The sequence below is a fragment of the Mauremys mutica genome, chromosome 2 (assembly GCF_020497125.1).
Source record: "Mauremys mutica isolate MM-2020 ecotype Southern chromosome 2, ASM2049712v1, whole genome shotgun sequence".
In the NCBI taxonomy this organism is placed as follows: Eukaryota; Metazoa; Chordata; order Testudines; family Geoemydidae; genus Mauremys; species Mauremys mutica.
The window spans coordinates 36,095,928-36,121,912 of NC_059073.1; the positions used below are offsets into that span (position 1 = coordinate 36,095,928).

At 43.2% G+C, this 25,985-nt stretch overlaps 1 protein-coding gene across 7 annotated transcripts in view; it reads right to left on the minus strand.

Annotated features, from left to right (window-relative positions):
• The window catches only part of OXR1 (oxidation resistance 1), a 556,965-nt gene that overhangs the window by 71,504 nt on the left and 459,476 nt on the right, over positions 1 to 25,985 (minus strand). For all 7 annotated transcript variants that reach the window (XM_045003186.1, XM_045003185.1, XM_045003187.1 and 4 more), the window contains 2 exons: positions 24,612 to 24,764; positions 5,015 to 5,199 (listed from right to left, as the gene is read on the minus strand). In XM_045003186.1, the coding sequence (XP_044859121.1) occupies positions 5,015 to 5,199; positions 24,612 to 24,764 (338 nt within the window). The remainder of the gene's footprint in view (positions 1 to 5,014; positions 5,200 to 24,611; positions 24,765 to 25,985) is intronic.

Genomic DNA, 25,985 nt, shown 5'->3' on the forward strand with positions numbered 1-25,985 from the left:
CTGCCTGCACCCCAACCCCTGCTGCACCTCAACTCCCTGCCCTGAGCCCCTGCCACACCCATCATGTGCCCTCTGGGGGCAGAGAGGGGGCAGAGTTGGGATGAGGACTTCAGGGAAGGGGTTGGAATGGGGGCAGGGAAGGGGTGGGAAGACGCAGGGCCCCATGGAAGGGGTGGAGTGGGGGCAGGGCCGGGGGCAGTGAGTGGGAGGGTGTCAGTGATGCAGCCCTCAGGCCAATGAGCTAGCCCTCATGTGGCTCTCGTGGTCATTTGAGTTTGAGACCCCTGTGCTAAATCGACCCCCACTGCATCGATCGCAGCAGCATCAATCCCTGGTAAGTATAGATACGGCCTTAGAATGCTTAGGTAGTAAGCTATGAATTAAAGTGTGTTTGGATGGTAATGTCCTAAACTGACAATTTCCTCAATTTTTTAGTAACTGCACTGATAGGAAATGCATTTGAGCAATCTTAATGCTCAGTCACCAAAATGTGTATGGAATACAAATATTGCTAAATATATTCCTTGCAACTGTCAGCATATCTCTGATCTTAACTAAATCAAAAGATGCCACAAGCCTAAACACACTGACATGTGCTCTTTAGCTTTTGTGAATTCTAATCTCCTTACAAAAAAGAAAGTTAGTGTAAGGTCTCAGATTTTTATTGTTGAAGCTTACAAAATTGAATGAGTTTTTGAAATGAGGAGGAGAGGGAAAGCAATTCTTCAAATAGATAATCAGGAGAGAATCTGCAGAAGCAGAAATAATTAGAAATAGAAAAGCCAATCAGAAGCTATATTTAACCAAATTAAAGTTTGCTAATCTAATTTAGCTACTGCTACCACAGCTCCAGATTAAGATTTTTTAAATTTGGGTCTCATGCTGCTGCAACTTTACAAACATGACTTTTTCAGGAGCTATAGCATAGTAGCATTTGGATTGCCATTACAGTAATGGAACTGCCAGAGATTTGGGTTCTATTTAGATGTTTACAACTAAAACAGCAACCTGACACAAGGGTTTTACAGAAGGCAGGTGTGAATTTTTACATATTCCTTTTTTAATTCCACAATTTGCAAGGTGACAAAGAATATACACTATAGAACATGAAAAGTGTTCTCTCTCCAGCAGTTGTGGATCTGAACATAAATGCCTCTGAAGTCATCTTACTTTGTAAATGTGTAAATTCTGAGCTCAGTCATTAGGAAAAACTAATGTAATAGTCAAAGAAAAAAAATCAGCTTTCCAGCTGCAGTATTTACATTTGGGAACCAGTAACAAAAGAATTGAGATTCCACAGCCAATATCTGATAAATCTTCTCAAGCCTACATAGACATTTCTATTAAGGTACTTGTGCTATGTGTAAATATGTACATCATTATTATACTGGCCTAATTAACATACTGGGAATATGTCCTATTAGTCTTAGTGGGAGTTCTGTTAGTCCACAATGCTATTCAATGACACTGCATTCAGGTTAAATGGCTAGGAAATTCCTCCAATTTCTTAAAATGACTAAGAAAATGACTGGATCATCACTCAGTTCTTTATGCCTTTCTGAGCTTCAGCTGTCTGATTCAGGGACTGCCTCCAGTTGTAAATACACCTCTACCTCGCTACAAAGCTGTCCTTGGCAGCCAAAAAATCTTACCGCATTATAGGTGAAACTGTGTTATATTGAACTTGCTTTGACCCACTGGAGTGCGCAGCCCTGCCCCCCTGGAGCACTGCTTTACCGCGTTATATCCAAATCCGTTTTATATTGGGTGGCGTTATATCGAGGTAGCTGTGTACATCTAAAACACCGGGCACACCCATAGTACCACATATGCTATAAACAAACAAGTTTAAATTTTGAAATGTTGTAAAAACATGAGGCTGAAGAAACACTATTATGACTTAGGTGTCAAGCACAGGAAGAAAAATGAAGTGCAACTCTGAATAATATGAAATAAGTCATTTCAGAGAAACCTGGAAGATAGCAATGCTTTGGAAAACTCAGCAAAGTACAAAGATTCACATGTAGTCAGAAATGATTTTGGGCAGCAAACAAAGCAGCATTGAGATGATAGTCCCCATCTAACTCGGCTCTGAAGAGACCAGACTGAAATACTGCATTCAGTTCTCAGCAATTTATTACTAGGCACTGAACCTCTCACCTATTTATCAAAGAAAAAAAAATGATTGAGGGGCTAGAGATATTAACTCACAAGGAAAAAATAAGAGTTAAATACATATAGCTTTCTCTAACTAGGGGTGGGATATGGAAACAGTAGTACAAATAAACACTAAGAAGGGAAAGAAAATTTAATGATGTAAGGGGCTCTGAACTAGGAGTAATAGGATGAAACTGAAGCCAGACTTTCCTAAATATCAGGCAGGACTTCTCAACAAAGATCTACTGGGAGATTTCACAACTCTCCCTTCCTCCGCCCCATTATGCAGCACAGTTAAATTTACTATATAGAGACTGATAATTTTCATGAGATATTTTGGGTCATTTTTACAGCCTCTTTATATCACCTCTATGTCATTACAAGCCCTATAATTCAGTTTGTCCAGAGGACACTGTTTCTGGTTGGCTTCCAAAGTCTTTTAGAGCCACAGAGAATGCAGCAGAGCTAGACAAGTCCATCTCAACATACCAGCAACAGTGTAGCCTGAGTGTCCCTATTTTACCATGCTGCAGAATGTCTACTTGGGCAAAATTCTAAGGTTATTTCCTGGGTTCTGGAAACCCATTACCTAACTTGCAGAGCAAAGAGGGAGCATCTGGTGGTGCAGGTGGAGAATAAAGGGAACTGAACTGCAAATTTCATTGTCAGTACTTATACCGCTCCCCTTCTGCCCAACATCCAAGTGCCTTACAAGTAGAGCTGGTCGGGAATGTTTTGGCAAATTATTTTCCAGTCAAAAAACACTGATTCGTTGAAACCAAGACTGTTCACTGGTATGGCATGACTTCCATGAATTTCTTCACTTGAAACATTTAAAACAAAAACAAAAAAAAACCCACCTGAAATTGAAGAGGCCCATAATTCTAGTTTCTTGGTATGAAGCTACTTTGTTTCTAAATTTAAGACTATTAGAGGGGAAAAAAATTAAATTAAATCGGTCAAAACTGAAATATAGTATGTTTTAAGTGACCCAAACTGAATTTTCTGGCTTGTTCAATTTGTGAAAATTTTCAAGATTTCAACTTTTCACCCCAATAAAGGGGCAGTAATTTTTTTTAAAATCCCAAATATTTTCCCAGGACAGGAAAACCATTTCCTGCCCAGCTCTACTCACAAACATTAATGAATTTTGAGTATGTTAGCACTCAAAGACTGAAACATTCAAACTCAAGTGCCTAAAGTTAGGCCTCCATATCTGTATGTACACACCTGATTTTTAGTAAGTACTTATTTTGACACCATAAAGATGAAAGCAAGTTGCCTAGTTTTACAATATCCAGTTTTGAAATTTTTGGCTTACATTTTTGACAGCTAAGTTGCAGACTTCCTGCACAAACCCTGATTTACTCTAACAGAGTGAGCCACAAATTCTAAACCCCTATTTTCATTCCTTTGGTTTACAGAACTTGTGACAGAGAAACCAAAGTCTACAGCTCAGATTTCTTAAGATCTTTGGCATGTTGTTTTGCAGTAGATTTTTAAAGAAGTGGATTTCAAAGTTAATATGCCTTGGAACACACACCCGCACACACATAAGTTACACTGACCTAGGTGCCTGTATGGACAGTGCTATGTCGGCGGGAGAGCTTCTTCCCCACAAAATAGCTACAGCCAGTTGCAGGGGCTGGAGTAATTAAGTCAATAGGAGAGCTCTCCCACCAGCTTAGAGCATCTGCACTAGCACTGCTACAGCGGCGCAGCTGTAAGCTCCGTAGTGTAGTCATAGCCAAAGTCTAACTTCATTTTTCTCTCTGAAAATCTATGTTGTTTGAAAAAAATATTTGAACAGATGTTACAGATGGCATCTTGATCCACATCATCTGGTTATCTTCCTCTGGCATTTACCTTTGACTTACCACACAAGAATTTATGTTAATTTTTTTACTAAGACACTTTTGAAAGAGTTACACATCGGAAGTAAACAGCCCAAAAAGATATCCTGTAAAGTGTTTGTGCCCTTTTGTTTTATGATTTCTAAGAGTAGCCTGATTCTTTAAAAAGTTCTCCTTGTTTTAATGTTAAGATAATCAGGTCTCATTTATTCTGTTTTTGATCAAAATATGGACAAGTGGAGAACTAGCAGGATAACACCAAGTGACTAAAATAAACCCCAAGAAATTGAGAGGAAGGAATTTCGAGACAGACTATTTAAAGCTTTATAAACAAAAACTAAAAAGCCCCACACTTATTACATAATGAACATATGGGAAAAGGCTCGTTGCTTAAGCTTCAGACTCCTTTTATACATCAACTGACATGAGGATGAGAAAGGTCCTGCTCCATTTTTCCAGTGCTCCAGCACTTATATGGATAATGAATCCTTTATTTTGCTGTTCACTGTATTCCTGTTACTATATTTTTGCCCCATACTTATAATTGCTTTCCTATTCTAACTGTTAACAAACTAACTGTTTGATGGTGACCACTGCAAAACACAATAGTTTTGTAATAGCCCCAAATCCTTGAGTAATTTTAGATAGAAATCTTAGTTATATGCTTCATGCTTGACTTCCAAATAAGAAAATGTGCTTCTTTTTGTATAAAGTATAAACAGGCCTGAGTGTGGTGGGTTTTTTTTTTGTTTTTTAATAGTAACTATTGCCAAATGCTTTCTAAATAGTTGATGATGCCCAGGAGATGAAGATAAAATTAATTTGATGTTCGTAGAACATATAATAAACCAAGAAAATGAAAATAATAAAGCAGTTTTCCAGGTCTCTCCAAGTTAAACTTGGATATTCTCAAAAAAAAAAGTTTACTCCGTTTTATTATATAGTTACTAATGCAGAGGCTATACAACTTTTTGCCAGGTTTTACAAATACTAGTCTATCTTACATGGGTAATGAATCCTTTATTTTGCTGTCCACAATTTCTTTATACAGAGCAGCTGACATCACTTCTTCCATTGGACACATGATGCCATACTCTTCGCAGCCGTTCTCTTGGACCATAGGATCAGATTTATGTGGATCAAACATTATATTATTTGGCGTCACTAGCAGCACACCATTGACCGCACCCTAAAATGAGAGGGGGAAAAAACATGATAAAGGTTTCCTTCAAGTTTTAGTTTATCCTTAGTTCTTTAACTAAAGAAAACTACTTTGAAACACCTTTCCTATGAGAATAGCATCTTTTCTGGGGTTTGTCCATACTAAAGTAAACTTTGCTAGCCAATGATAATGCCACAAAACCTCCTTGTGCTCTGCAACCAAACAAACTAGTCCCTATAGTTGGAGATAATACCTTCTTTCTTCAAGTAGATGTGAACCAATGCTGCCCACTTTTCAGGAAGAAAAATCTCAACTCTTCCCTACTTGACGGCCCTATACATTAATTGAGCTGTTGAGTGTTCAAGAATTCCAGAAAGCGTGCTGAGCAAAGCCCCGGCAACGAGGAGATGTTCGTCTACAGATGGCGACCATAAGTTTCTTCTGAACCTTACTCAGATCCTTAAGAGTCATTGTTTCAAAGGTTTGCTGCTTGACCCTTCTCAGAGTTACCTCTGAACTGGACAAGCCAGAGAAAGCATATTATGCTAGCCATTTGCCTCTGCTTCCCCTCATACTAAGTGGCAGAAGTATGGGTACATCTCTACCCCGATATAAAGCGGTCCTTGGGAGCCAAAAAAAAAATCTTACCATGGTATATCGAACTTGCTTTAATCCGCCAGAGTGCGCAGTACCACACCGCCCCACCCCCCCGGAAGTGCTGCTTTACCGCGTTATAGCCGAATTCGTGTTATATTGGGTCACGTTATATTGGGGTAGAGGTGTACCTCTACACTGCAAGAGACGACCTGCAGCAGTGCGTATTAGAGTGTGTAGATGTTTGGGCTCGGTCCTGGTCTCTGAGACCTGGCAAGGGGGGGGGGGGATTTTGCCCCATAGCAAGAGCCCAAGTCATAGTTCATCTTTTGCAGTGTTGACGTACTCTTTATGTCTCACATAAACTTCTCTGCTTGACCTAATCCATTGACCCATCAATCAGGTAATTATAAAGAGATCATTCATGTAATAAATACTTTAAGTTGTATTTTGTAAAAAGATATTAACTTTTACATTATTAAAAGTAACATACTACAAAATAAAGCTCACTTAAAATGTTACACTAAATATCCCTTTTGTTCAATGCATGCAAGAGATAATTAAGATAGCTTTTTAATTCTTAGAAATCAATAGAAACAGACACCTAAGAGTAATGGTTGTCACTAATGCATCAGATTACATTAGATATTCTGGTGTATTTGTTTTGAAATCACAAATTCACACAGAGCCTCAAACCTCCACCACAAAATTCAGCCACCTCCTAGGTGAGATACAGAAACTGTTTAATAAACTAAACCTCTTTTCTGAAAGTTTCTAACAAAACAACTAAGATTACTATAACAAAGATTAGAAAATATTTTTCAATTTTGCTTTGCGTATTTCCTGACACTTTATGTATTGCTAAATTTCACTATTTCTCCTCCAGCCATTCATCATCTTCTGCCCATCTGTATGGCTTTTCCACCAACCCACACAACAGGGAAAAAATACACACATTTTAAAAATAGGAAAGTGAGTTATAAATAACATTGGTAGGGAAAACTGAAGAGATGGCGTAGTACCTTTAAAAATACTTCTATTTTTTTAATGATTAGACTTCAATTTGACAATGTTTTATTAATTAATAGTTCACAGGTACACTACATACTCAGGGATTTAACACCTTTTGTGGTAAAGTGGAGCATTTAGATGGGCAGAAGTGGCATTCTGAAGTGAAAATTTGCCCCATTTACAAGACCACTCCCCCTGCCACTTCCCCCCTCCCAACTACAGGTTCTGTAAACTCAACCTATAATACAAAGAGTAGTGTTCTTTCAGATTCTTGCATAATCAACAAAAAGACTGTGCAACTGCAATTTTAATAACAATTCCACTGATGTGAGACAGAAGAGACTTTACTTAGCACCACAAGGCACCCAGAGTTGTGGGAGAATAAAGGCTTTTCTGCTAGTAAAGTAAGGCAATAGAACCAAGAACGCACAGAGACCAAGTCTGTTGAATAAAAGTGATGGCATATTTTAAACACTCAGGGTACGTCTACACTACGGGATTATTCCGATTTTACATAAACCGGTTTAGCAAAACAGATTGTATAAAATCGATTGCGCGCGGCCACACTAAACACATTAAATCGGTGGTGTGCGTCCACGGTCCAAGGCTAGCATCGATTTCTGGAGCGTTGCAGTGTGGGTAGCTATCCCGTAGCTATCCCATAGTTACCGCAGCCTCCCCCGCCCCTTGGAATTTCCGGGTTGAGATCCCAGTGCCTGATGGGGCAAAAATCATTGTCGCGGGTGGTTCTGGGTGCAGCCTCACCCCTCCCTCCCTGAAAACAGCAGACAAGCGTTTCGCGCCTTTTTTGCTTGGTGAACTGTGCGGATGCCATAACACAGCAAGCATGGACCCTGCTCAGCTCAATACCGCAATCGTGGATGTTTTAAACACCTCGCGCACTCTCGTGCAGTATATGCTGAACCAGGACCTTCAAACCGAGGCGAGGAGGCGGCGGATACGGCAGCGCGGCGATGACAGTGATGAGGACGTAGACACAGAGTTCTCTCAAACCGCGGGCCCCTGCGCTTTGGAGATCCTGATGGTAATGGGGCAGATTCTATCCATTGAACGCCGATTTTGGGCCCGGGAAACAAGCACTGACTGGTGGGACCGCATTGTGTTGCAGGTGTGGGACGATTCCCAGTGGCTGCGAAACTTTCGCATGCGTAAGGGCACTTTCATGGAACTTTGTGACTTGCTTGCCCCTGCCCTGAAACGCCATAATACCAAGATGAGAGCAGCCCTCACAGTAGAGAAGCGAGTGGCGATAGCCCTGTGGAAGCTTGCAACGCCAGACAGCTACTGGTCAGTCGGGAATCAATTTGGAGTTGGAAAATCTACTGTGGGGGCTGCTGTGATGCAAGTAGCCAAAGCAATCACTAAGCTGCTGCTACGAAAGGTTGTGACTCTGGGAAACGTGCAGGCCATAGTGGATGGCTTTGCTGCACTGGGATTCCCTAACTGTGGGGGGGCGATAGATGGAACCCATATCCCTATCTTGGCACCGCAGCGCCAGGGCACCCAGTACGTAAACCGCAAGGGGTACTTTTCAATGGTGCTGCAAGCACTGGTGGATCACAAGGGATGTTTCACAAACATCCACGTGGGATGGCCAGGGAGGGTTCATGACGCTCGCGTATTCAGAAGCACTACTCTGTTTAAACGGCTGCAGCAAGGGAATTACTTCCCAGACCAGAAAATAACAGTTGGGGATGTTGAAATGCCTGTCGTTATCCTGGGGGACCCAGCCTACCCCTTGATGCCATGGCTCATGAAGCCATACACAGGCAGCCTGGACAGTGGTCAGGATCTGTTCAATTACAGGCTGAGCAAATGCAGAATGGTGGTGGAATGTGCATTTGGCCGTTTAAAGGCGCGCTGGCGGACATTACTGACTCGCTCAGACCTCAGCCAAACCAATGTCCCCTATGTTATTGCTGCTTGCTGTATTCTCCACAATCTCTGTGAGAGTAAGGGGGAGACCTTTATGGCGGGGTGGGAGGCTGAGGCAAATCACCTGGCCGCTGATTACGCGCAGCCAGACACCAGGGAGATTAGAAGAGCACACCAGGAAGCGGTGCGCATCAGAGAAGCTTTGAAAACGAGCTTCATCAATGGCCAGGGTACAGTGTGACTGCTGTATTTGTTGATGAACACCCAACCCCCCTTGATTGACTCATTCCCTCTAAGCAACTCACCCTCCCCCTTCGAGTACAGCTTACTTATGCAAATAAAGTCACTCTCGTTTAAAAATCATGAATTCTTTATTAATTTATTATAAAAAGAGGGAGAGAAGTAAGGGTGTGGTTTGGGAGGAGGATAGGAAGGATGGAGAAGGCCATTAAAAAATTTCACATTAACGACAGCCTTCTGGTTGGGCTGTCCACGGGGGTGGAGTGGGCGGGTGCACGGAGCCTCCCCCCACGCGTTCTTACACATCTGGGTGAGGGGGATATGGAACATGGTGAGGGTTGAGGGTGGTTATACAGGGGCTGCAGCGGCACTCTGTGATCCTGCTGCCGTTCCTGAAGCTCCACCAGACGCCGGAGCATGTCAGTTTGATCACGCAGCAGACCCAGAGTTGCATCCCGCCACCGCTGATCTTCCTGCTGATTTTCCTGCCGGTCTTCCTGCCGCCACCTCTCATCTCGGGTGTCCCTCCTGTCCTCACGTTCACTGGCCTCTTTCCTGTAATTTGATACCACGTCCTTCCACTCATTCAGATGAGCTCTTTCATTGCGTGTAACTTCCATAATATCCGAGAACATTTCATCTCGCGTCTTCTTTTTCCTCCGCCTTATCTGTGCTAGCCTTTGGGATGGAGGAGGGATGGTTGAAAAATTTGCAGCTGCATGAGGGAGATAAATATTTAGAAAGATACATTTTACAGAACAATAGTTATAGTCTTTCACAGTGAACAGCACTATTCACCTTACATAGCACATGTGATTTCCCTACAAGGTCGCATTTTTCATCTTAATAGTGAGTGCCTGCAGCTCTGGAGTTACAGATCTCACAGACACAGGTCCAGGCATCAGAATTCAGCTTGCATGCGGCCATGGTAAGCCACTGTCTTTCGGCTTCTGCAGTGATTTACCCCTCCCCCCAATGCATGGCTAATACCACGCTAGCTCCCTGCTAATCAACACCCTTCCCACCCCCCCACCCACTGCGTGGCTGGTAGCTTGGGGAAGCCCCGCTGACCAAACACCACAAAGATCATCGGCATTTCATTCCTCCCCTCCCCCCGCTTGGCTACGTGGAGGAAAGGATTTTTTTTTAAGCTGCTGCAGTCCAAGAACCCAGTAGGAAAATGGCCATCCCAGTTAATTAAATTCCTGATTTTTAACCAGGTTATCTTGAACGATATCACTTTGCTGAGGATAACACAACAAGATAAAGAACGGATGCTTCTTGAATGCCAGCAGTCACCGGGACCATACGCTGCTATGCTTTGCCACGCAATGATACCTGATGACTTGCTACATGCATGGCGTGGTAAAGTGTCCTACCATGGTGGGCGGAACAAGGCTGCCTTGCCCAGAAACCTTCTGCAAAGGCTTCTGGAGTACCTACAGGAGCGCTTCATCGAGATGTCCCTGGAGGATTTCCTCTCAATCCCCGGACATGTTAACAAACTTTTCTAAGTAACTATACTGTCTGCGAATGCATCCCACGTCCTCAGGGCAAATCAATCATTTAAAAACGCTTGCTTAAAAAACAATGTTTGCTATTTGCAAAGGTACACTCACCAGAGCTCCCTTCCATGTCGTCATTGTCTGGGATAGTTGCTTGTGAGGGCTGGGAGGAGGGTAATTCCGTCAGGGTGATAAAAAGCTCCTGGCTGCTGGGGCTCACGGAGTGCTGTGTGCTCTCTGCTAGGTCTTCCTCCTCTTCTTCATCTTCATCTTCCCCGTCTGCATAATCCTCAGCCATGGCAGAGATTACAACCCCCACCTCGGAATCCACGGTCAGGGGTGGGGTACTTGTGGCGCAGCCCCCTAAAATTGCATGCAGCTCAGCATAGAAGCGGCATATTTTTCGACCTGCCCCGGACCTTCCGTTTGCTTCTTTGGTTTTCTGGTAGGCTTGTCTGAGCTCCTTAACTTTCACTCTGCACTGCACTGAGTCCCTGCTGTGGCCTTTATCCATCATAGCCTTAGAAATTCTTTCAAATACTTTTTCATTTAGTCTTTTGGAACGCAGTTCTGTTAGCACTGAATCCTCTCCCCATATAGCGATCAGATCCAGTACCTCCCGTGCAGTCCATGCTGGGGCTCTTTTTCGATTCTCAGGAGACTGCATTGTTACCTGTGCTGATGAGCTCTGCGTGGTCACCTGTGCTGATGAGCTCTCCACGCTGGGGAAGCAGGAAATGAATTTCAAAAGTTCGCGGGGCTTTTCCTGTCTACCTGGCCAGTGCATCCGAGTTCAGAATGCTGTCCAGAGCGGTCAGTGGTGCACTGTGGGATACCGCCCGGAGGCCAATACCGTCGATTTGCGGCCACACTAACCCTATTCCGATATGTTAATCCCGATATTAGCGCTACTCCTCTCGTCGGGGAGGAGTACAGAAACCGATTTAAAGAGCCATTAAAATCGATATAAGGTGCCTCCTAGTGTGGACGGTTGTGGCGTTAAATCGGTTTTACGCTCCTAAAACCGATTTAAACGCCTAGTGTAGACCAGGCTTCAGTTCTTTTAAAACATGGAAGTACATTAATCACTACCAATGGTTAAGTCTTTTCTGAAAGGAAGCACCTCTAGCAGTTCAGCATCCTACAATTTACACAAAGGATATTGCTGCAGCCTAATCCTAAGGATTTTTAATGTGCTTATTTTTAAGTGTGGCCAGAGCCCAGAGCAGAGAAGGCAAAGATCACAGTGCCTGGGTGCCAGGAACCAGAAGCCAAACTCTGGATTCAGAAAGAAGGCCAACAACACAGTATTATGAGGTTCTAAGTAGTAACCACAGTTAAACATTCAGATCAGATCTAGACCATTCCGTAGTCTGTCTCTAAGACAGAAAATCCTGCAATTACTTGGATGGCGGCTAAAAACATACCTAGGATTTTTATACTGCTTACATTGCTGTAGTACTTAAGTGTATGTACAGCAGTCACACAAGTCTTCCGCCAAAGTTTACCATCACAGAAGTAAAAAAAGGAAAGTCCTCACTGGAATGGAACATCAGAATATTCAGAGGGGCAACAGTTCTTAAAAACAATCTCAAAATATGCAACAACTTTTAAAATATTATTCTTAAAATCCTGGCCTTAAGGAGAGTAGAGACGTAACTAGATATGGTTACTCATTGCTTGGGACTAACTTTGCAGCCTAGTCAACATTGAACAGAAAATTACTTAAAAATTTAAGCTGGCAAAGATACAGAGTGAGTGAAGATTTAAAAGAAAAAGGTAACCCAAAATTCAAGCCCAGCAAGTCTACTTTATGGCTTTCAACATAATCCAAGCTCTCCATCAGCCATGCCTCATTTCATCACTTTCAGGACAATCAACACTGTGAACAGTGAGGCAACATAGCCTCATGAGCAAAAGGGCTTTGGGCAAACAATGCCAAACCCTTAAAAAAAAATCTGATTTGTTTACTATACCCTGCACTGGGTCATTCACATTTCCAGGATTGGATCTTTATCTCTACTTGGGCTGTTTACTATGTAGCTCTTCCTTACTGGATCAAGGACACAGTGTTGAAGGACCCAAAATGCCCGCACTAAAAGTAAAGCATTTTTCATTAGTGAACAGTTGTCATCTTGACTGTTATTGCCTACACTGACAAACTGCTTAGCTTTATTTAAAGTGGAGAGACATATACATGCTCTCAGTTATGGATTTGCAGACACTTCAAGATAGTTGCAGCAAAGAGTCCTGTGGCACCTTATAGACTTACAGACGTATTGGAGCATGAGCTTTCGTGGGTGAATACCCACTTCATTGGATGCATGACTTTCAAGATAGTCATGAAAGTTTACCAGGCCAGGTAGAACCCTCTCCACCCTACATGTGCCACTTTTTAACATGATAGTGAAAAACAAAAATACAAGTGCTATTTCACTCACCAATATGAAAAACAGATTTCAGTCACCAAGAAATAATTTTGCAAGCCATTTTTATGTTGGTTAAGGGAATCCTAGAGACTAAAACAGTATCCAAAAGGGTACATGTGAAGAATCAGCTGTATGTTTACTTCTGCTATAGTTCACCTTGCCACATACTGACAGACATGTTTTTCACATTTACAAGGTATTACCACAATAGCTAAAACAGTGTGTCTCCATTTACTCCAAAGAGAAGTATGAAGGAATAAATTTATTTCAAGGATAAACCCTAACAGTTTTGACGAACTTGGATAGGACTTTGCTTTTATAAGCTAATCACTGAGGATTATAATGCACTCTTTCTGCTGGTGGGCCTACAGCCAAAATGAAAATCTGTTAATAGCCTTGGGGAAGGACAAACTCAAAGACAGGGTGTTTTATTGTACTTGGAGGTTTCCCAGAACAAATCAAAAAGATAAGTTTGGTGATTAAAGGCAACCTGTATCTTTACGTAGTTGTCCTTGAAGTGACTGGAAGACAAATTTTCCAGTCCTACAGCTGCAATACAAAAAGCTTGTGAGCATTTAGTTTGGGAAAAAATGTTCCTGCTCCTTCCCTAAACGCCAATAGTATAAGTAAGTCATTTAAGTTCTAACTCCAGCCAAATACCCCATATTACAGGGCCTGGGGAGACAGTACAAGGGAATAAAAAAATCCCTGAAAATCCTTAGATATGCATTATAAACTTCCATAGTGTTCTTAGGCTCATGTTTAAGCACTATATGAACAGCTGAAAACCTGTCCAGACTCCTTGGAAAAAACAGGCTTAGGGTATGATTTCATAATTCTTGACCAAGAGCTGGCCTAGCTTTTTTGTTTTATTTTAAACTAACAAGTCTCGTTGGCAAGTTGTTTGCTGTGATTCAGCTATGGACCTGTAATGATTTCAGGGTTTATTTCTCTCTCTCATTGAAGAAAAACTAACTTGTGGCAGCCTCCTTATCTCTACGACAGAGAGCTTCAGTAGTTGAAAAGGAACATGGCCCTCCAATACATCACTAACACTTCCATCGGACTTTCCCATTTGTAATGTTACTGGGATCACGACAAGCATTCTGTGCTGTGAAAGAAAATGCACAACCACTCCTCCTCGGGATGCTACTTTTGTCACAACTGTCACAAAACCTTTACAGCTCTTCTGTATACAGACTAGGAGAGCTCACTCGTTCCCATTAAATTCCTTTTCATACAGACTAAACACAAGTTAAATAAAGAAGCCTGTGTAATCATGGATTTCTTAATAGCTGATGGGTCCTGATTTGACAGTCTCTTCATTCAGATTTCTGACCTATACTAAGTTTGCTTTATTATATACACATTTGATTCACATTATGGCGGTCAATTAATCCCATTTTAACTCACCCAATTAACTCAAAAAAATTAATTGCGATAAAAAATTAATCAGTTTTAATCACACAGTTAAACAATAATAGAATACCAATTGAAATATTTTTTTTTTCTACATTTTCAAATATATTGATTTCAAGTACAACAATACAAAGTGTACAGTGCTCACATTTTTAATTAAAATATGTGTACTGTAAAAAAGAAAAGATTATCTCTTGTAAATATAAACAAATTTATTTGTGTTAGCAATTGGCTGAAGAAATAGGACTGAGTAGACTTGTAGGCTCTAAAGTTTTACATTGTTTTGTTTTTGAGTGCAGTTATGTAACAAAAAAAAAAATCTACAAATGTAAGTTGCATTTCCACAATAAACAGATTGTACTACAGCACTTGTATGTGGTGAATTGAAAAATTTTATTTCTTTTGTTTATCCTTTTACAGTGCAAATATTTGTAGTAAAAAATGTGAGCACTGTATGCTTTGTATTCTCTGTTGTAATTAAAAAAGCAATATATTTGAAAATATGTAGAAAAACATCCAAAAATATTGAAAATAAATGTCAATTGGTATTCTATTATTGTTTAACAGTGCGATTAAAACTGATTAATTGGGATTAATTTTTGTAATCGTTTGACGGCCCTAATTCATATACATTACACACAATAAAGTATAAATAGTTAATATAAACATTCTGTGAATGTAATATTAATTGACTGTGCCAAACTGATGGAACTTGAGACCATAGGTACGTACAGACTACCAACAGTGGTCAGGAAGCGCATGGAAACTTTTTTACTGCGGCTGTTAGCGTCCCTACCAATGAACGAAGACCTTAGTGCTGAGAACATAGTCTCAAGAGAAGTTAAGGCTTGAAAAGTCATAAAACTGAACTATCAAATAGTGTGCTGCCAACTGTGCTGGTGGTTTTGCAATCACTCCTTCCCCCCCCCCCCCCCCGCATCTCCTTTCATATCTTAATCGCCATTTTCCAGTCAATTAGTTATCTGAGATAAAGTTTGACAAGTGACAGAAAAGGAAGTTTTCCAACACATTAACAGCTCTTGGTCCCAGTTTATAAAAATCCTATCCTATCACAGTTTTGTCTAAGGGTGACAGGGTTGATGGGAGGAACAAAAAAATTCTGAGATGCAAATGTGACAAAAAGTTAACATAACCTGGTTGGATTACTGAACTGCAAAGCATGCAGGTCTTTGTTCCTCCTTTCAGCAACAGGATATAATGCCTGGTATGGAAAGCAAAATTCAAAGTAGGGCACTCGTGAAATTCTGAGGGTCTATAGTACCAGGCCAGAAAGATGTGGGAGCATTCAGAGGATCTAGCCAGTTGGTAGTATGAGAATTTCTAATTCTAGATTGGCTAGTTCTCCTTGAATGATGGGAGCTCTCTCTCAAATAATGGCTTGGACTGTTCTAGCTCCTAATTAACTTGATTGATAAAATGTGTGTGAGTGAGTGTGTGAGAGTGAAAGTGAGATACTCAATTTACTACTCCTGAGGGAATTCTGCACCAAACAATAATAAAAAAAATTCTGTGCACAATATTTAAAAATTCTGCATATTTTATTTGTCAATAAATAAATGTGGAAGCTCCAGCATGGCAGTGGGGAGCACAGGCCACTGGGTGCATAGAGGCGCAAGATGACCCTGCAGCGCTCCCCTTTCTTCCCTCAACACAGACTCGGCAGTGGGGCTGCACCCGATCCGGACACAATGCAAGGGTCAGGCCTGCCCCAGAAACACCCCAGGGCCCTACGCCTTCACGCCAGGTGCACCAAGATAGTAAGCGAGAGGGACAGTCTCACACCTACCCACCCAGCTCTGGCTTCCGATCCAGGTGTGGGGCAAGCAGGCTCAGCTCAGCAAGATCCAAGTAGGGAGGGGCTTAGTGGGGCATGGGGGAGGGAAACTAGGTGTGGTGTGAGAGGGTTCTGTGTGGGGCAATCTGGGTACGGGGGGGTTGGGTGCAGGGGCAATGGGACTCTGCAGGAGGGTACAGGTGAAGGTAGTTGGGGCTCAGCGGAGGGATTGGGGCTTGGTGGGGTGGAGGTCTGGGTGAAGCTGGTTGTGGCTCAGTGGGGTGGGGATCCAGGTGCAGGGGACAAGTCAGGGGTCTCATTGGGGTGGAGGTTTGAGTGCAGGGGCCGTCTGGGTGCAGGGGTGGGGATCCAGACATGGGTGGGTGGGGGGGGCTTGGCAGGGGGAGAGAGGGTCAGGTGGACAGGGGAGCAGCTCCTTGTACAGGGATCCCTCCTCCCACATAAGAGAGAAGTGATGGGGGAAGGAAGTGGGGAGGTGGAGTGGTGCGGAGCTTCCTGCAGTCGAGGAGATTTCTGGGGCTGGGGTTGCATCTTACCTTGCCCTGGCTGCTCCATGCAGGGGAAGAATAAGTCCTGTCCTCCCCAACCTGTACTAGCAGCTGAGCCTGGTGCAAGGTAGGAGCCACCAGCTGGGGGTGTCCCCAGTCCCATCCTGTGCCTCCGCAGTGATTTACCTCTCCATCGGCTGCTCCAGGTGCCTGAAATGACTGCTGGGGAGGGTTGTGTGACCACTCGTACAGCTTCCCTTTGCTTCTCTTTTTCTGCAGGGAAGCAAAGAAATCTGCAGGGACATGAATTCTGCGCGCGCACACAGAGGTGCAGGTTTCCTCCAGGAGCAGTTTACAAATAAAAATTATCCATGAAAGCATATTCCTTATAGACAATTACTTCCATGTGAGAAACGTGGAATCACCAGACTGGATCAGAACAAAGATCTATCTAGTCCAGTATCCTGTCTGACCCAGTGGTCAGCACCAAATGCTCGAGAACAAGGTGTAAGAATGAGACAAAAATGCAGGTGTGGAGTGGTGACACTCCCATATTACGTCTCATCCTGATTTCTAGTAATTGAAGATTGGCTTAAGCACTGAAGCATGAGGTTTAATATTCCTTCCACTAAATTTCTAAGCATTGATACTAATATTCTGGATGTGAATATAAGGGTAGGTCTATACTCACCGTCCGGGTCGACGCGGTGAGTTCGACTTCGCGGAGTTCGAACTATCGCGTCTAATCAAGACGCGATAGTTCGAACTCCCCGCGCGCTCCGGTCGACTCCGGAACTCCACCACCGCGAACGGCGGTGGCGGAGTCGACCTTGGAGCCGCGGAGTTCGACCCCGCCGCATCTGGACGGGTAAGTCAGTCGAACTAGGGTACTTCGAGTTCAGCTACGCTATTCGTGTAGCTGAACTTGCGTACCCTAGTTCGACCCCCCCCCTTAGTGATTGGCTGAAGTAGGACTGAGTGGACTTGTAAATTCTAAAGTTTTACATTGTTTTATTTTTTAAATGCAGTTATTTTTTGTACGTAATTTTAAATTTGTAAGTTTAGCTTTCATTATAAAGAGACTGCACTACAGTACTTGTATTAGGCGAATTGAAATATACCATTTCTTGTGTGTTTTTTACAGTGCAAATATTCATAATCAAAAATAAAGTGAGCAATATAGACTTTGTATTTTGTGTTGTAATTTAAATCAATATATTTGAAAATGTAGAAAACATCCAAAAACATTTAAATAAATGGTATTCTATTATTGTTTAATCACGTGGTTAATCGTGATTAATTTTTTTAATCGCTTGACAGCCCTAGTTCTTATTGATACCTGAAGATTCACATCAGTGTTCTCCTCCTTGTACTCTGACAGATTCAGTGGATGCAGCATTGGAGAGTTGTGGTATAATTCATGGATGGAGATGGGGCACCTTCCTGAGGGCTCCAAGGGCCCCAATAAGGCCAAAAGAAGGGACTGGATGGGGGGGACCCCAGGATATCATGTACCAGCAGCCCCTGGGAAAGTCATATCTGGCAGGATGCTGCTCAGATCTGACTGCCTGTCAGGGCTCAGCTTTTTACTAGGAGATGGAACAGTCAGAGTGTCCGACTCAGTCTAAGAACTGCTCTCACTCCATTGGTTGAGCCGACGGTACCAGAGGGTGGGTACTCCTGCCTGGGAGTTGGAGAGGAGAAAGGTCACCGATGCAGTTTCATCCTCCAGTGTGGCAATATCCCTCAGGAGGAATGGGCCGGAGAGGAGACAGAGGGCAAGAGAGCAAAACATCCTCCGGTGTAGTATAGGTGTCTGTACAACCCAGTGTTTGGGGCATTCTGACAGTCAGGACTGATGGCTAGGATGCATCTTGGGAAGTTGTAATGGGGCAGTCTTTTGAAGGACAGGCCAGTACAGAGTAAGAATCAGGTCCAGCACTTCTGGTTGGAGCTGGTAAGTGTTGGTCCTTGTGTTTCAGAGCTGAAGCCATTCACAATGCTGATTGATCCATTTTCTTATAGGCTTTACCCTCCAGTATGGGGGTCTTTAGAGGTCCTAGAGCCATCAGATCTTCACACAAAGGCCTGGATAGGCTCAAGGAGGGATCCTTTCTTTTATGGGCAGGTCTGGACAAGGATCTGTCTTTGCAACTATGAGAGTGCCTCCTACAGTAACTCCTCACTTCACGTTGGAGTTAGCTGGGGAGGGGGGTATGGAACCAGGGTGGACTGGCAGCCTCCCCCCCCCCCCCCCCATCAGCTACCCTAAGTTCCCTGTGTGGCAGCTGCCCAGCAGGCTATCAATTGTGGAGCAGTTCAGCTGTCCCTCCCCTCACTACCATGTGCTGCTCCTGCCCTCTGTCTTGGAGCTGCTCCCAAGAGCCTTCTGCTTGCTGTGCAGAGGTGGGGAGGAAAAGGGGTGTTACTGTCAGGGTGTCCCCTTCCCCCCCACTCCTGTACCCCATCTCAGCAGAATGTGGGGGGACATGACAGGGCTCAGAATGGAGGGAGCTTGCTGGCAGCAGCTGCTGTCTCAACTTGCTGATCTACTTAAAAAGGCGATGTACTTAGAGTGCGGTCAGCATACTTTAAGGGGCAATACGAGTCTCTCTCTCACACACACACACACACACACACACACACACACAGTGTGTCTCTGTCTCTCTCTGCCATGCTGTCTCTCCTCCCTCCATTCGTGCTGCCTTGTAGAGTATGAGGCTACATTGACAACATGTTAACCCTTGAGGACTCAGCCGAGTGCTAGTTCATCATTTAGCAGTAAAGCATTCCTTGGGAAATATCCCACCCTCTGACTCCACCACCTCAACCATCCTTCACAATCATTGCTGTTTGTTTAAAACTTATGGCAAAAAAATAAGATTCCATGAAACCTAACCCCCTCCCCCATTTACATTAATTCTTATGGGGAAATTGGATTTGCTTAACATCATTTTGCTTGAAGTAGCATTTTTCAGGAACATACCTACAACATTAAGCGAGGATTCAGAGTAGCAGCCGTGTTAGTCTGTATCTGCAAAAAGAACAGGAGTACTTGTGGCACCTTAGAGACTAACAAATTTATTTCAGCATAAGCTTTTGTGGGCTACAGCTCACTTCTTCAGATGCATAGACTGGAACACACAGACAGGAGATATTTATACATACAGAGAACATGAAAAGGTGGAAGTATGCATACCAACTGGAAGAGTCCAATCAATTGAGATGAGCTATTGTCAGCAGGAGAAAAAAAAAACTTTTGAAGTGATAATTGAGATGACCCATAGAAGAAGGTGTGAGGAGAACTTAACATAGGGAAATAGAATCTGACATCAGGAATCATAACATTAAAAAACCAGTGAGAGAACACTTCAACCTCTCTAACCACTCAGTGACAGACTTGAAGGTGGCAATTTTGCAACAAAAAAACTTCAAAAACAGACTCCAAAGAGAGACTGCTGAACTCGAATTAATATGCAAATTAGATACAATTAACTTAGGTTTAAACAGAGACTGGGAATGGTTGGGTCATTACACTAATTGATGAGTCCTTAGGCTTAGCAGCTGTAGACTCTGCTCCTAAGCTCGTGCTCAAAGGGACACTGCTCATCTCATGGGTCCAATTTACCGGGAGGGGGCAGGGGGGATGATGACTCCCTAGCCCAGATCAGAGCATGGCCTCAGACTTCCCTGTAAGGTGTTTCCTTAATCAAGGCTTAGGAGCTTTGTGTGTTTGCAATGGAAATGAGCAACAGATGTTGCACTTTGCAGCAATAAACAGTAGAGACAGCATTGGCAATCATCACTCACAGAGAAGGAGCAATGGCAGGAGACAGTTCTTGAACCTGGGACTCTGGGCTTAGTTCCAGACTATAGGAAGGGGGTCCCCCAACACGAGGAGAGCTACTGCACATGTGGCGGCCTATGGACACAGCTTGTTAGAATCCCCAGACTCTGGCACATGGCATGCATACGTACATGTGGAATACATGTAGGGACCAGCACTCAAAGAACATTAAGTTAGATAAGCACACACATCTAGATATGTCATTAGCAAGGACGCAAACAACCCATTTCTTCAACGCCTCTACCCAAACTCTAATTCAATAAGAAAGGTTCATAAAAGCAATTCTGGTGGAGCAACACACTGAACAAGACTAAGAGGGAGACTTTCAGTAGTGCCTAAGGGATTTAAGAGTACAAGTTAGCTAGACTTGTGCTCCTAAATCCCTTAGGCACTACTGAAAGGGACCCTCTTCCATCCCCCAGACAACAGAAGGGAATTTTGGTTCAATATGGAGAAATAAAGATTTTATTAGAACAAACCACCTATCAACTCTGAAGTTTCCGAGTCAAGTAGAGGTGGAGGAAATGCTTCAACATGCCAAAAGAGAGGGTTTAGAATTTAGGATAAAAATACCAAAGAGCAGAAGGTAGAAATCTAGAAGCATAGACTTCAAAATAAATGGGAGGCTTGAAAAGTTCATGATTAAGTCTACGATTTAATCACAGGCGTTTTTAGTAAAAGTCACAGACAGGTTATGAGCAAAAAACAAAAATTCCTGGCCAGTGACTTGTTCATGACTTATACTATAAAGACCCCAATAGAATCTTGGAAGGAGGGGGGAAATGGCTGGAGGGGTGGGGCCCCAGGGGGGAGCCCGCAGCACCTGGGGGAGGAGCCCGCGGCATCAGTGGCTGGGGGGTGACCCTGGGGGAGGAGACCATGGCACCAGTGGCCGGGGGGAGCCCTGAGGGGCTCCCCAGCTGCTCCTGCCAGAGAGTGAGTGTGAGACTGAGTGTGTTGGGGGTGGGGGGGGTGGGGCGCAGGGGGCCAGCGGCTGCTCCAGGACGATCTTCAGGGCCAGCTGCCTGGGGCCACCAGAACAGCGGCTGATGAGGCTGGCACTGGATGTTGGGGCTGTCCCAGCAGCAGCTGGCACGGCTGGCTATGAGGCCACCTAAGAGGCTAGTTGCAGAGCCACTCCAGCTGCAGCCAGTGTGGCTGTCCCCAGGAACACCTGAGCGGTGGTCCCCAGGGCTAGCTGCTTAGCTGGCCATGGGGTCAGCCACACTGGCCGCTGAAGATGTCACGGAGCCCTATTCACGATGGATGAACTTCATAAGAGGACGATTACCTAATGGTCTTTTTAGACATGACCACAAACACGTGAATTGTTTCTGTAAACATGCCTGTAACATGGACTTTGGTGGGCTGCATGGCCTACTCGTTAATGTCCACCCACTCTCCTGAGGACAGTGACAGGGGAGCCTGAAGACCACCCACTCCATCGGGTCCTGACCAAGAGGCCTAAGAGGGTTAAAGTGTTTGGCCTCTGAGTTACCCTTTCTGGGCTACTTCCTACTACTGCTTTCCTCCCTCAGCTTCTGGTCCCAGATAAGGAAAAATGAAAAAGAAACCAAGCCATCAGCACCAGCCAGGCTCAGCATATTATTCTCTTCCCTCAGAGAAGCTTTTCCAGCCCCTTTGTCAGAAGACTTCAGGGTAGGTCTGTACTCTTCCCCTCTAAATCGGATTGCTCCCTATTCAAACCTGTCTCTCCTGTTGGAGCATGCTCTGCAGGGCTACCTGTGCTCAGTACCATCCTTTAACCCTTTCCGGGTTGACAAAACGCAAATCCACTGTGGGATTTGTGTACCCTATCACAATGCCCTTATCCTTTTCAAAATAGAAAAAACGTATGTCTATAAGAGAGGGTTGGAGAGGTAGATATGTTGGAGGGTAGGGATAGGGTCCAGAGTGACCTAGACAAATTGGAGGATTGGGCTACAAGAAATCTGATGAGGTTCAACAAGGACAAGTTTCAAGTACTGCACTTAGGATGGAAGAATCCCATGCACTGCTACAGGCTGCTAAGCAGCAGTTCTGCAGAAAAGGACCTGGGAATTACAGTGAATGAGAAACTGGATATGAGTCAACAGTGTGCCCTTGTTGCCAAGGTTAATGGCATTTTAGGCTGCATTAGTAGGAGCATTGCCAGCAGATCGAGGGAAGTGATTATTCCCCTCTATTCAGCACCAGTGAGGCCACATTTGGAGGACTGCATCCAGTTTTGGGGCCCCCACTACAGAAAGGATGTGGAAAAACTGGAGAGAGTCCAGCAGAGGGCAACAAAAATGATTAGGGAGCTGGGGCACATGACTTATGAGGAGAGGCTAAGGGAACTGGGCTTATTTAGTCTGCAGAAGAGAAGAGTCAGCCTTCAACTATCTAAAGGGAGGCTCCAAAGAGGACGGAGTTTGGCTGTTCTGTGGTGGCAGATGACAGAACAAGAAGCCATGGTCTCAAGTTGCAATTGGAGAGGTCTAGGTTGGATATTAGGAAACACTATTTCACAAGGAGAGTGGTGAAGCACTGGAATGGGTTACCAAGGGAGGTGGTGGAATCTCCACCTTAGAGGTTTTTAAGGCCCAGTGACACAAAGCCCTGGCTGGGATGATTTAGTTGGGGTTGGTCCAGCTTTGAGCAGGGTGTTGGACTAGATGATCTCCTGAGATCTCTTGCAATCCTAATTTTCTATTATTCAATTACATGAATCAAAGCAATACAGAATAGCAAGGTAACTGGGTGATCTTTAGGGAGTAACTTGAATAAAGAAGCAGGGGTGTTTTTTCTTTTTGAATGGAAAGTTCATAACCAACACCTGCAGTTCTCACTCTTCCACATGAGAGTATGGCAATTCGAAAAACGTACTTTAGAGAAACTCAAGGAAAAGATAATAAGAGCTCAAAGAGATAGCCCATCAATTTTGAGTCCCACCTATGAGAGGAGGACCAGGAGTGAAGTAAACCCACTGTGTATCACACTGGATTACGAGCAAAGACAGCTTTTTTTTCGGTATGCTGAATACAGGTCCACACTATGAAAATTTTGCCAGCATAGCTAAGTCATTCAGGGATGTGAGGAGGTGCAAGCTGCCACCAACATAGCTGTGCTGGCACTGGCAATAGCACTTAATATAGACGCAGTTATACTGGGCCAAATTTGCTAGTATACATTATTTCACTCAGGGACTGCTGGAAAAAGATATACTGGCAGAAGTGCAGTTTGGCCTGCATCAGCTGAGTCCACACTAACAGTGCTTTGCTAATACACTATATTGGTATAGCTGTATCAACTAAGTGCTCCTAGTATAGGCCTGGATTGAGGACTAACAGAAGCTTTATCTATAGCCCAGCAGGCTGAAAGAGCATACTGAGAAAACAACCAAAAAGACGTTTAATGCAAGCTGAATGAGTTGCCTCCATTAAGACATAAAGCACCTCAGACTCCCCAGGACTTGTTGATCCACTTCCTAGACCCATTCATTTCTGGTGACACGGAATTCTTCATTAGTAGACTTACCTGAAGGCTTTGGAGGAAGATCTCAGTTCCTAGTAGATCAATCAGTTGCCTCCAGCATACTTGGACAGAGCTCCAATGCTTGTGAACTGGGCTAAAGCTTATCAGACTTCGGGACATTTGCTTCAGATGACATGCTCTAACCATACAAGGGACTTTTTGCTATCCTTGGGATACTGCTATTGCATATGAGATTTTAATTTTTTTTTAATACATTTTACACACACACACACACACACACACAGTGGATGCAAAGACTATTTATAATCCTAACAAACAAACTTAAACCCTAAATTTTAAGGCAACAAAAAATATGTACTTAAAGAAAAGTACATATATACTGTCATCAGAGTCCAACTAGGAAGCCACCCTTACGGACTGATAGTATGGGAGGGTTATACAACCTATATGTCCTTAAGGCACGTGCAGTCACCTTACAATGTTGCTACAAGGCAACCTGTCACAACTAGTTGCATTATAAATCAGTTCTCTTGATTTGCCGAGGTTAAAGAGTCTGGGAATCTAGAGAGAATGCTTGGGAAAAATGTATGAAATAAATAGCGGTCTATTACAGTGAATTACTTGTACTTCACATTTTACAAAAAAAAAAAAAACTTGAAAGTTTATCTAAAAAAACATACAGAATGGTTTAAGAGTTAGAGTGAGGAGTTTAAGTACCTTGCCGTAAGTCATGTACTTGCAATTAATTTTGAGAAATTTTTCAGTAAATGCTTCTTCCTCCTCTGATGTGGATGATACCACTCTTGCAGGACGAAAACATGCATAAGCTGGTGAAGCAGCTGCCTCTTTTCGCTGGAGCCCATCTGGATCCTACAAAAGGAAAGGCATTGTTTTCCAGAGTACAAAAAAAGAGAACACTCTCCTATGATCCCTGTACATTTATGTATGCTTCACTAGTTTCTTAGTTCAACATTTAGAAGTCATCTACTTTTCATTCCAAGAGCATTTGGCAAAAAAACAACTGAAATCATGGCTCCCAATGCATTAATTTGAAAAACAGACCAGATATAAAAGGGCCAATATCCTCAGCTAATGGAAATCAGCATAGTTCCACTGAAGTATAGCTTGACTTCAGCGAAGCTATGTTGACTTTTACAACCTGAAGACCTGACCATAACTATCAGGCAATGAGAGCAGACAGTGTAGTATTTGAAATGCCCATGTTGTGCAAAAGGTAGGTGAGAGGGAAACGATGTGTATGACTTCCTTCTGACTTTCATGTCAAAATAAAGTTATAATTGCATGGCCAAACTCTGCCCTCAGTTACTCTTCTACAACACGAATGAAGAAAATGGGAGATCACAGATGTAAGCTAGAGATGTGTTTGGCTCATGGGACCTATATATAAAACCAGTGAAAACAAAGCTTGACTTTCAGATCCTAGTCTGAGGTCACAGCACTCGCAGTTAGGAAAAAGACGGTGTAAGTCTTAATAACTAATCACATCTGCTACAAAAGTGATTGACATAAAAACATGGAACCCCACAGTGGACAATTTTTTAAATAAAATGGCAGCTTAGGACCTACGCCAGGACTATTTCTTAGTGCATATATACAGAAACAAGATGGGGGACTCTGTTTCAAGCCTACATTACTCTTAAAACAAAACTAAAAAGCAAAACACTGGAAAATACTCACGTTTTAAACACTTTTTTTTGGCAGAAAAAAAAAACCCTGCTATTTTCAGTTACACTGACTAGCAGGATATTTATGCTCTAGGACAGGGGTCGGCAATCTTTCAGAAGTGCTGTGCCGAGTCTTATTTATTCACTCTAATTTAAGGTTTCACATGCCAGTAATACATTTTAACGTTTTTAGAAAGTCTCCTTCTAGAAGTCTTTAAGATATAACTGAACTATTGTCGTATGTAAAGTAAATAAGGTTTTAAAAATGCATAAGAAGCTTCACTTAAAAATTAAAATAAAAAGCAGAGCCCCCTGGACTGGTGGCCAGGACCCGGGCAGTGAGTGTGCCACTGAAAATCAGCTCACGTGTCGCCTTTGGCACACGTGCCATAGGTTGTCTACCCCT